The sequence below is a fragment of the Chiloscyllium plagiosum genome, chromosome 3 (assembly GCF_004010195.1).
Source record: "Chiloscyllium plagiosum isolate BGI_BamShark_2017 chromosome 3, ASM401019v2, whole genome shotgun sequence".
Classification (NCBI taxonomy): Eukaryota; Metazoa; Chordata; class Chondrichthyes; order Orectolobiformes; family Hemiscylliidae; genus Chiloscyllium; species Chiloscyllium plagiosum.
The window spans coordinates 135,177,502-135,189,797 of NC_057712.1; the positions used below are offsets into that span (position 1 = coordinate 135,177,502).

The 12,296-nt window shown below is 43.5% G+C and overlaps 1 protein-coding gene across 3 annotated transcripts in view; it reads right to left on the minus strand.

Moving 5' to 3' along the window:
* Nucleotides 1–4,498: 4,498 nt before the first annotated feature.
* cnih4 (cornichon family AMPA receptor auxiliary protein 4) overlaps nucleotides 4,499–12,296 on the minus strand; it is a 17,691-nt gene continuing 9,893 nt past the window's right edge. Inside the window, exons 1-4 of one of the 3 annotated variants that reach the window (XM_043687381.1) lie at nucleotides 11,360–11,453; nucleotides 7,561–7,673; nucleotides 5,069–5,209; nucleotides 4,499–4,714 (exon numbers count right to left, since the gene is read on the minus strand). In XM_043687381.1, coding sequence (XP_043543316.1) covers nucleotides 4,687–4,714; nucleotides 5,069–5,209; nucleotides 7,561–7,628 — 237 coding nt within the window. In that variant the 5' untranslated portion in view covers nucleotides 7,629–7,673; nucleotides 11,360–11,453 and the 3' untranslated portion in view covers nucleotides 4,499–4,686. Of the gene's footprint in view, nucleotides 4,715–5,068; nucleotides 5,210–7,560; nucleotides 7,674–11,338; nucleotides 11,454–12,296 lie in introns of those variants that run through there. The other 2 variants (XM_043687382.1, XM_043687383.1) reach the window with 2 other exon arrangements.

Consider the following 12,296-nt stretch of genomic DNA (forward strand, 5'->3'; position numbering starts at 1 on the left):
TATGCAAAAGATAGGGTGGGAGGGGGAGGGGGAACGAGTAAACAATAGGCGGGGATAGAGCCCAGAAAGAGCAGAACAGTTGGACAAAGGAGTGGATAATGAACTTGCTAGGAAGGTGAATAGCTGTTAATGGGGACTGTTGGTGTCTTAACAATGGGTTGTGTGTAATAACAGACTGTGTTAACAAAGCCTGGTTTGGTGGTGTGGGGTAAGGACATTGGAGAGCTCAAGCCCTAAAGTGATTGAACTTAATATTGAGTCCAGACGGCTGAGGAAAGCAATGGGTTGTGTGTAATAACAGACTGTGTTAACAAAGCCTGGTTTGGTGGTGTTGGGGTAAGGACATTGGAGAGCTCAAGCCCTAAAGTGATTGAACTTAATATTGAGTCCAGACGGCTGAGGAAAGTGACATGCTGTTCTTCCCGCTTGTGCTGTGCTTTGCTGGAGTACTGCAGCAAGCCTGAGATGGAGATATTGGCTAGGGAACAGGGGTGTTGAAGTGGCATGCAACTGGAAGCTCAGGGTCTTTTTTGCGGACAAAATGTAGGTGTTCTGCGAATGCAGTCAACTAGATTGTGTGAAGTGCAGGTAAAGCACTGCTTCACCTGGAAGGTGTCTTTGGGCCCTTGGATCTGACTGAGGAAGGACCAAAACGTCGATTTTGAAGCTCCTTGGGTGTGCCTGAACTGCTGTGCTCTTCCAGCACCACTAATGCAGAATCTGGTTTCCAGCATCTGCAGTCATTGTTTTTACCTGAGGAAGGAAGTAAACAGACCGGCCAGCCAAAATAAATTTATGATGAACTTTGGTAAAGTGGCCATAAACTAAAGCATGCTAGAAAATGGAAGCTAGCTTTGACTAAAGTGACTGTATCAATCCACCTGCTGCAGAATTCAAACAGGCTGCAGCTGACCACAGATAGTGTGTAAACAAATCTGGCAGCTGCAGACCCTACAATACACACCCAAATTTGGGTTTGAATGGAACAATGGAATGTTGCCCTTGGGATAATAGGGAGTATTGAGTCATTCGTCAGACATAGAGGTGCACAGTGCCCTTTTTGGATGAGGCAACTTGCACACAGCACCTACCATAATGGACAACTAAGGGCCACCCTACTATCAATATGCCAACACCTGGTTGCGACTGATTGATCAGGGTAATCGGACCGGTCAAGACCCTCTGAAAGGGGCACAAAGACCCAGAAGGATAAGAATCACCCCTTCAATGCAGTAACTCAAGAATAACCACTGAAAGAGAAGACACTCCCACATGGAGCCCATCCAAGGTCCAGTGTGGGGGTATACGATCATACAAAGTTAAACTCTACAATCTATTTTATTGTTTATCGTTAGTTTATAGTATATTTTTATTTGTCAAATAAATGAGTATTATTGTGTATCATTATTAAGAGTTGACACTTAGTTCGTTTGCACCTTGTTTTTCATGTATGCCTCATGCTGCTCCAGACGTACCCTCCTGCACTCTTTATCGACTGACCCATCTACCTATTATCCCTTTTGTGTACCTCAATCAGGTCCTACTGCCTTCTTATACTGAATTAATCCATGCCCAAATGAATTGAGACCTCGATAATAATCAGGTTTCATCTGACAAGTGGCAAATAACATTCATACCACAAATGCCAGGCAATAACCATCGTCCTTGATATTCAATGGCATTACCATCACTAAATTCCCCACTATCAACATCTTGGGGGTTATTGTTGACCAGAAACTGAACTGGATCAGCCAAATAAAAAGTGTCTACGACAGCAAGGCAGAAGCTATGAATCTTTGAGCAACCTCCCTGATTCCCCAGATCCTAGCCAATGTGTACAAGGCACAAGTCAGAAGTGTGATGGAATACACCCCACTTGCCTGGATGGGTACAGTTCCAACAAAGCTCAAATGCTTGGTGCATCCAGTAAAGCAGTTGATTGGCATTGCATCCACTCCCTCCACCACCAAAGCTCAGTGGCAGCAGTTTGTACCATTTACAAGATATACTGCTGAAATGTATTAATGTGGCTTAAATAGCACCTTCCAAACTTAGGACTACTTCCATCTAGAAGAACAAAGGCAGCAGATACATGGGAACATCACCACCAGAACCCTCCAAGTGTCTTCACCACCCTGACTGGGAAATACAGCACTGTTTCTTCAGTATTATTTGGTCAAAATCCTGGAAGCCCCTCCCTAACAGCACTGTGGGTCTACCTTCAACACATGGGTTGCAGTGCTTTAAGAAGACAGCTCACCTTCTCCAGGGCATTTAGGGTGGGACAATAAGCAGAGAGTGACATCTACATTCTAAATAACAGGTGGGAAGAAACTTTCCTTTTATGTGGGAGTTAATAACAAAGGGATATAGATTTAAGGTAAAGAGCAGAAGGTTTTGGGGGAATTGAAGCAAGTATTTTTTCATTCAGAGGGAGGTTGAGACAGAAATCATCAAAATATTTAGTAAGTATTTGAAATGCCATAATATAACAGGCTGTGGACCAAATGCTGAAAAGTGGGATTAGAGAGGTGAGCACAATGGGTTTTTATTGTACTGTAAACTGACTATGTACAACAGGGAGCATATTGTCAGCGTTAAGACGGGACTGTGGTCCCTCTTACTGAGACAGTTTTGGACGGATGCACATGTGACAGGCAGATTAATAAGGTTCAGGTCTTTCTCTCTTGGTGGTTACCTCATGACTTACTGCAGAGCCAGTCTAGCAGCTATGTCCTTTAGGATTCAAAGGGATCAGTTAGTAGTGGCATTGCCAAGCCATGTTTAGTGATGGACATTGAAGCTCCCTATATTCTCTGCTCTTGCCATACTCAAATTGGTTGAAATTGGAGGAGCACTGATTCATCAACTGAGGGGTTTGTAGGTGGTGGTCATCAGCAGAAGGTTCCCTTGCCCATGTTTGACATGAGACTTCATGGGGTCAGGTGTTAATGTTAAGAGCTCCCAGTGTAACTCACACTTATATACCAGTATTGCTACTTCTCGTAGCTCAGTCCTGTCAAGAGAACAGGACATACCCAGGTTTCTGGGATACAGTCATACATTCATACACAGATAATATCAGACATTTCCTTGAGATACCTCTTTGAATATGCATCAGCCCCAGCTGTTAGCAAAGATGTTTGCCCAGCACAGATTTGTAAAGGGGAAATCATATTTAACTAACTTGCTGGGGATTTTTGGAAATAGGTAACATTGTTGATGTGGTATACATGAATTTCCAGAAGGTGTTTGATACAGTGCCAGACACAGACTTGTGAGAAAGGTTCTAAGTCAGCCTGAGGAAGGTTATAGATCACAGTATAAAAGGCACAGTAGCAATATGCATACAAAATTGGCTGAGTGATGGAAAAGGGACAGTAATGGTTTATGGATTTTTTGGGGGGCTGGACGAATGTTAGTGGAGCTCATCAGGATTAGTATCAGTGTTAGCCCTTTGGTTTTCCTGATATATATTAACAATTTGGATCTTGGACCATTTCCCCAAGTTTGCACAAGGTATGACACTTGGAAGAATTGTAAACTGAGGAGTGTGGAACTCCAAAAGAATATTGACAAGTTGATGGAGTGGACAATTAGAGGGCAGAAGTGTGAGGTGATGTACGTTGATCAGAAGACAACATAAAATAGGGGACACAATTCTAAAGGGGGTACAGGAGCAGAAAGATCTTGGTGTATACATGCACAGATCATTGAAGATGGAAGGGCAGATGGACAGAGCAGTTAAAGCAAAGTGTGTTCTCTATTTTAATAACATGGAAAGTAGAAGAGCAAAGATGTGATGTTGCCCTTGTACAAGATACTTGACAGACCTCAGCATCAGAACTGAATAGTTGTGGATGCCACATTGTATGAAAGATGTGAAAACAGTGGAGCGAGTGCATAAGTGATTTACAAGAATGGTTCCAGTTACGACAGTAAATTGAAGAAGTTGGAACTCTTAGAATCAAAGTCATAAGTCTAAGAGATTTGCAGCATGGAAACAGACCCTTCAGTCCAACCCATCCATGCCGACCAGCTATCCCAACCCAATTTAGTCCCACCTGCCAGCATCTGGCCCATATCCCTCCAAACCCTTCCTATTCATATACCCATCCAAATGCCTCTTAAATGTTGCAACACAGAAGAAGTTTGATGGAGCTTCACAAAATCATGTGCATGCTGGATAGATAGGCAGAAGCTGTTCCTACTCATATAAGACACAATAATTAGAGGGCATAGATTCAGAGTTTTGTGTAAATGGAGCAAAGCTAACGGGAGAGAAAAAGTGAGTAGTTGAGAGTCCGGAAGGCACTACCTAGAAATGTGGTGGAGGCAGGTTCAACTGAGGCATTCAAGAACATGAGAAGATTATTTGTATAGAAATGGTGTGCAGAGAAATGGAGAAAGGGCAGGAAATTGGAAATAGAATTGGTGGAGGCACAATGAGCCGAATGTTGCTGTAACAATTCAGTGCTTCTGAAGTACACATCAGGACTCTTTTTAAACAGTAACTTTATTGTTTAAAAAATAATCTCAAAACACATTTCAATCATGTCCAAAAAATAAACTGCATGATGCATCCTTTGCTTGTTCGAGAACTTCCAACGGAACCAAACAGAATGGGAGTGACAGTCTTGAGCCTGCACTTTTACCTTGCTGCCATTTACGAGTCCAGAAACAATGTCAGTCATTTATCAAAGCCAGGATCATACTGTAAAGGAGAACAGTATCAGATTGTAGGCTATCACATATCTCAGCAAGCAGGGCAGCAAATTGTGGAAGATCACCCCATTCTCCATTAGAATAATCTTCCTCACATTCCACTCTCCGTATCAGACTAATAAAACTTTGTTACTCACACCTCAGTATCAGACTAATATAATGCTGTCCATTACTCACTCCCCAATATCAGACCATAATAAAACTCTCCCTGTTACTCCCCTCTCAGAATCAGACTGTTTTAAAACATGCTCAGTTATTCCCACTCAATATTAGATTGATTTATAACTCAATTATGCCCCCTTGGTATCCGATTTTGTTATAACGGTCTCTGAAACACACATACCTGTATAGATAAATGAAAAAACAGAGGAGATGGAATCCCAGTTTAATCATTGCTTCCTTCATGTGAGTCTTCAGCTGTCCACGATTGTGAATCTCAGTTGGGTCAAAGACTCCCACATTACCACAGGGGACTGCCAAGTACCTAGGGTGTAGTATGGAATAACAGTCATAACCCGCACTTCCTTCTGAAACCACAGTGCTGTATCACTGCAGCTGAAGCTGTTCTTCAGGGTCATTAAAGCTGGGCTCTGTCTATCAAGAACAGGTTTCTCATGGAAACCAAGAAAACCAGAAACCAAACATTTTAGTTAGGGCTAGATGTAGAGTGGACCCAATGTTTGGACACACATGGTCTTATTAAAAAACACAAAGCTCATAAATACACAAAATATTGATTCAGAAAATGGCATCACATTTATACTCCAGTGACATAGTGAAGTGGTTTCTTCACTATGGTGGTACATTCAGAAATAAGATCATAATGATAAACAAGCTATTACTAACAATATGTAGGTCACAGAGTTTTCACAAAGGTGAAGGAATCCTTCAGCGTGCAGTTCAATAAACACAAACCTCTACCTAATACAGACTTCTGATGCACAATTTTGATGTTGCAAACTTTGAATCTGAAGCCACAGGCAAAGATTTCCCAACACATCTTAAAATGCACCATTCTGCACTTAAAATTTACTCTGTGCAAACCTTGACAGCTCGCCGCTCCCTCGGCGCCGACCCTCTAATACTGCCTCAATTCTGACCTGCTGAGATTGCACCCACCCTCTGTGTTGCACTATGTGCACTAATCTAGATAATGGATTGAAATCTATCAAGTGGGGCTTGTACCTACTGTGTAGCCTTGGATGCAAACATAACCCAAAAAGCCACAAGATGACATCAAGTTAGTATTGGACTTCCCTGCAGGGTGTTCAGGAATTGTTATCTTCAAATTTACTTCATGTGTTTACATAGGAATTAGGAACGAGAGTGGGCAATTGAGGCCTTTGAGCCCACTCTGCTGAAGGGCTTTTGCCCGAAACGTCGTTTTCGAAGCTCCTTGGATGCTGCCTGAACTGCTGTGCTCTTCCAGCACCACTAATCCAGAATAACATGATCATGGTTAATCTTATCCTGATTTCAACCCCACTTGCTTCCTGCTCCCCCTATCCTGCTTTTCATCAGAAACATATTGAATTGTTTCTTGAATCTGTTGATTGATTTTGCCGCCACAGCACTCTGGGGCAGTGGGCTCCACAGATTCACAACCCTCAGAGAGAAGTTACATAGAACATAGAAGAATACAGCGCAGTACAGGCCCTTTGGCCCTCGATGTTGCGCCGATCCAAGCGTCTCCGTAATAGCCACAACATCGACGTCCCAGGTACCAACCCAAGTTGTTTCTCTTCATCTCAGTTTTGAACCGACCTCTTCTCATTTTATATCTATGACCTCTTGTTCTAGACTGTCCTCCAAGTGGTAACATCTGTTCAATGTCCACCTTATCAATCCTCTTTAGCATTTTATATACCTTAATCAAACAGCACCCCACCACCACCCCATTCTCCTGAACTCCAATGAGATAGCCCTTTCATCTGGTGAATCTGACGAACATCCTCTGATTTGCCTCCAGTGCCATCACATTCTTCCTCAAGTAAGGAGTCCACACTGGGCACAGAAGTCCAGGTGTGGTCTCACCGATGCCTTATATAATTGTAACAACATTAGTTTACTTGTATAATCCAGTCCTTTTGCAGTAAATGCCAGGATTCCATTTGTCTGTCTTTCTGCTGCACCTGCATACCCACTTTGTGATTCATGCACCAGGACACACAGATCTCTCTGCACAGACGCACTTTGAATCTGCTTCCCATTTAAATCATAATTAGGCCATTGTTTTTCCATCCAAAATGGACAACTTTGCACCTGTTAAATTCCATCTGCTAGATTCTGGCCGATTCTCCTAGCCTGTCGATATCCATTTGAAAACTCTTTTGTCTCCTCCTCACAACTTGCTTTCCCACCTATTTTAATATCATCTGTGAACTTTGCTATGTTACACTCTGTCTCTGCTTGCAGCTCATTTATATCCAAATTGTAAATAGTTGAGGTCTGAGAACTGAACCCTGTGGCACCCTACTGGTTACAATTTGCCATCCAGAGAGGGACCCATTTATCCCAACACTCTGCTTTCTGTCAGTCAGCCAATCGTCTATCCAAGCCAGTACTTTATCCCTAACCCCTGGAGATCTAACCTTCTGGATCAGTCTTTTATGTGACACCATGTCAAATGATTTCTGGAAGGCTATATATACCACATCCAGCGGATGCTGGTTACATCCTCAAAGTAATTCCACCAAGTTTGTCAAGCATGAATTCCTCTTCATGAAACCATGCTGACACTGGTGAATTGAGCTTTGTTTTTCCAAATGTGACCCCAAGACTACACAAAAACTCTCAGCAAACTAAACTGTAATTGACTGAGTAAGCTTCACCCACCTGTAAAGATTCCAGCCAGATATTGGCAGATTGAGTAGAAATATGAACCAATGCATGGAGACAAACATCAGCAGTGTAACAAGTCCGACAGCAACCAGTTCTGGCAGGATCCACTGGAAGAAAAATTACAACTCAAAATGATCTCAAGAAACCAATTGTTTCGAACTAGTTGTGATGTGGAGGCGTCAGTGTTGGACTGGGGCAGACAAGGTCAGAGGTTGTACAACGCCAGGTTATAGTCCAACAGGTTTATTTGAAATCACAAGCTTTTGGAATGCTGCTCCTTCAGATGAAGTGAAGAGAAGCACACAGGCAAAGAATTTATTGATCTCTCCATCTAAGGATCATATAGATGGTGAGAGTGGAGAGTCGACAGGCAGAATAATAGGTCTCTGCAGGTGATCAAGACTGTCAGATGGTGTGAATAAAGTGTCACCAACTGAATAAAAAGTGAAGGGATGACCTATAATCTGATTAATTGATTAAGGTAGAGAGATAATTACAAAAAATAAAAATGAGGTGGTACTGGAGACAAACCAAATGGCTGGAATAGCATGATAGGTAGAAGAGTAGCATGCTGAGGGTCTAAACAAAGTAACAAGTAATCCAAAACTGCACAAACTAATTAAGGTAGAGAGATCATAAGTTGGGAGAAAGTGAGGACTGCAGATGCTGGAGATCAGAGCTGAAAATGTGTTGCTGGAAATGCGCAGCAGGTCGGCAGCATCCAAGGAGCAGGAGAATCGACGTTTCGGGCATGAGCCCTTCTTCAGCGCGACATAAACCCAAGATTACAGTTGAGGCCGTCTTCGTGGGTATGGAACTTGGCTATCAGATTCTGCTCAGCGATTCGGCGTTCCCATGTATCTCGAAGTCCGTCTTGGAGGACACTTACCCGAAGGTCAAAGGATAAATGACCCTGACTGCTGTGGTGTTCCCTGACTGGGAGGGAACAATCCTGTATGGCAATTGTTGCGTAGCGTCCATTCATCCACTGTCATAGCATCTACTTGGTCTCGCCAACGTATCATACCTCGGCACATCCATGCCTGCAGTGTATGGGATAGACAATGTTAGCCAAGTCACAAGTACCTGCTGTGTATGTGGTGGTTAGTGTCCCCATTTATAATGGTGGTATCCATGTCAATGCTCTGACATGTCTTGCAGTGATTGTCATGTCAAAGTTGTATGGTGTTATGGTCGATATTGCCCTGGAGGCTGGGCAGTTTGCTGCAAACAATGGCCTGTTTAAAGTTTGGCAGTTTTTTGAAGGCGAGAAGTAGAGGTGTGGGGATGATCTTGGTGAGATGTTTGTCATCATCGATGATATGATGAAGGAGAGACCATAGTCTCTCCCCTCTGGCGAAATACTGGACGACGAAGCATACTAGTAGTAATTGAAGGGAGTTTCTCGAAATGGAGAAAGGTGATGAGTGGTGTTCCACAGGGGTCAGTGTTGGGGCCACTGTTGTTTGTAATATACAGAAATGATCTGGAAGAGGGCACTGTTGGTATGATCAGCAAGTTTGCAGATGACACGAAGATTGGTGGAGTAGCAGAAAGCATAAGGGACTGTCAGATAATACAGGAGGATTTAGATAGATTGAGAGTTGGGCAGAAAAGTGGCAGATGGATTTCAATCCAGACAAACGTGAGGTGATGCATTTCGGCAAGTCTAATTCTAGAGCGAATTATACAATGAATGGAAGAGCCTTGGGAAAAGTTGATGGGCAGAGAGATCTGGGAGTGCAGGTCTATTGTACCCTGAAGGTTGCTGCACAGGTGGATAGAGTGGTAAGAAGGCATATGGTATGCTTGCCTTCATTGGACAGGGTATTGAGTATAAGAGCTGGCAAGTCATGTTAACATTGTACAAGACATTGGTTCGGCCGCATTTAGAATACTGTGTATAGTTCTGGTCGCCCCATTACCAAAAGGATGTGGATGCTTTGGAGAGGGTGCAGAGGTTTACGAAGATGTTGCCTGGTATGGAAGGTGCTAGCTATGAAGAAAGGTTGGGTAGGTTAGGTTTATTTTCATTAGAAAAAGGAGATTGAGGGGGGACCTGATTGAGGTTTAGAAGGGTATAGACAGGGTGGATACAGACAAGCTTTTTCCCAGGGTCAAGGATTCAATAACGAGAGGTCATGCTTTCAAGGTGAGAGATGGAAAGTTTAAGGGGGATACATGCGGCAAGTACTTCACACAGAGGGTGGTAGGCATTTGGAACGCGTTGCCAGCAGAGATGGTTGAGGCAGGCACAGTAGATTAATTTAAGATGCGTCTGGATAAAGGCACGAGTAGTTGGGGAGCAGAGGGATATCGATGCTTAGGAATTGACTGACAGATTTAGACAGTACATTTGGATCAGCTTAGACTTGGAGGGCTGAAGGGCTGTAAATTTTCTTTGTCCTTCTTTGTTATCTCAGTCATGTCCTGTGTGTTCGGAGGAGGGTGTTGCAGTTTTTCACTGTGGCACGTCGGAACTGGCAATCAATATTCAATTCTTGAGGCCGTCGTTCAGCATCTTTGGATACCCTTTGCATTCCTTCTCGTCTGAGCAGATCCTGTGTATACATAGGGCTTGTCCGTAAGAGATGACTTCTTTAATATGTTTAGGGTGGAAGCTAGAGAAGTGCAGCACAATGAGGTTATCCATGGGCTTGCTGTAGAGTGAGGTACTGAGGTGTCCATCCTTGACAGGGATGCGTTTGTTCAAGAATGAGACTGATTCTGAAGAGAAGTCTGATGGCTGGATGAAACTTGATATCGTTGTGTAGTCATTTCAGTGATTCTACACCATGAGTCCAAAGGATAAAAAAATGTTGTTATTGTATCTAGTGGAGAATGTTGATTGAAGGTCCTGTGCAAAGGAATCTTGCTTGAATCCCATCACCTGCTGTTCAGTTGGTGACACTTTACTCACACCATCTGACACTTTTGATCACCTGCACAGACATGTTATGTGACCTGTCAACACTCCACTTACACCATTTGTACCATCCTTTGATCTCTCTGCGTATAAATTCTGTGTCGGTGCACTTCTCTTCACCTCACCTGACGAAGGAGCAGTGCTCCTAAAGTTTGTGATTTCAAATAAACCTGTTGGACTATAATCTGGTGTCCTGTGACTTCTGACACTCAAAGTAATTAGAGTGGGAACCAGGGCCTGGGACTAATGGGAAGAGGAGAGGTAAATCGTCAAGTGTCTGCTTCCCTCATTCACTCCTCCCTCCCATCTGTCTCAGCTTCCGAGAGGGATTAGCTGTGAAATTGCAGGCTCTGTGGTTGAGTGGCACTGCCTTTCTGAGCACAGAATGAATGCAATTTCACTTCCCAGAAGCGAATCTCTACCAAAACTGAATATTCTGATACACTAACAGAATCTTGATCTACAGTGTGGTGGTGGTGATGTCATTGGACAAGCAATCTAGGGGCCCAGACTAACTGTTTGGGTACATGGGGTCAAATTCCACTAAGGCAACTGTGGGAATTTAAACTCAATACATGATCTGGAATTAAAAGCTAGTCTCAGTGATGGTGATTATGATTGTGAAATTATCATTTATTGGAAATTTCCTTTTGGGATCAAAATCTGTCATCCGTGCTGAGTCTGGCCTACATGTGACTCCAGACCCACAACAAAGTGGTTGACTCTGAACTATCTTCCAAAATGGCCAAAGGAGCCACTCAGTTCAAAGGCAACCAATAATAGGCTTGTCCCATCAATGCGTGAACGACAGTCTCCATGTGAGAAAGGGAGGCTACACAAACACACCTGCCAGAACACTGTACACACCCTGTTTCCGATGGTCTCCTCATTTCACAGCATAGAGTAATAGAGATGTACAGCATGGAAACAGATCCTTCGATCCAACCTGTTTGTGCCGACCACATATCCACACCCAATCTAGTCCCACCTGCCAGCATCCGGCCCATATCCCTCCAAACCCTTCCTATTCATATACCCATCCAAATGCCTCTTAAATATTGCAATTGTACCAGCCTCCACCACATCCTCTGGCAGCTCATTCCATACACGTACCACCCTCTGCGTGAAAACGTTGCCCCTTAGGTCTCTTTGCTATCTTTCCCCTCTCACCCTAAACCTATGCCCTCTAGTTCTGGACTCCCCGACCCCAGGGAAAAGACTTTGCCTATTTATCCTATCTATGCCCCTCATAATTTTGTAAACCTCTATAAGGTCACCCCTCAGCCTCTAACGCTCCAGGGAAAACAGCCCCTCCTGTTCAGCCTCTCCCTATAGCTCAGATCCTCCAACCCTGGCAACATCCTTGTAAATCTTTTCTGAACCTTTTCAAGTTTCACAACATCTTTCCAATAGGAAGGAGACCAGAATTGCACGCAATATTCCAACAGTGGCCTAACCAATGTCCTGTACAGCCGCAACCGACCTCTCAACCCCTGTACTCAATACTCTGACCAGTAAAGGAAAGCATACCAAACGCCTTCTTCACTATCCTATCTACCTGCAACTCCACTTTCAAGAAGCTATGAACCTGCACTCCAAGGTCTCTTTGTTCAGCAACACTCCCTAGGACCTTACCATTAGGTGTATAAGTCCTGCTAAGATTTGCTTTCCCAAAATGCAGCAACTCGCATTTATATGAATTAAACTCCATCTGCCACTTCTCAGCCCATTGACCCATCTGGTCCAGATCCTGTTGTAATCTGAGGTAACCCTCTTCGCTGTCCACTACACCTCCAATTTTGGT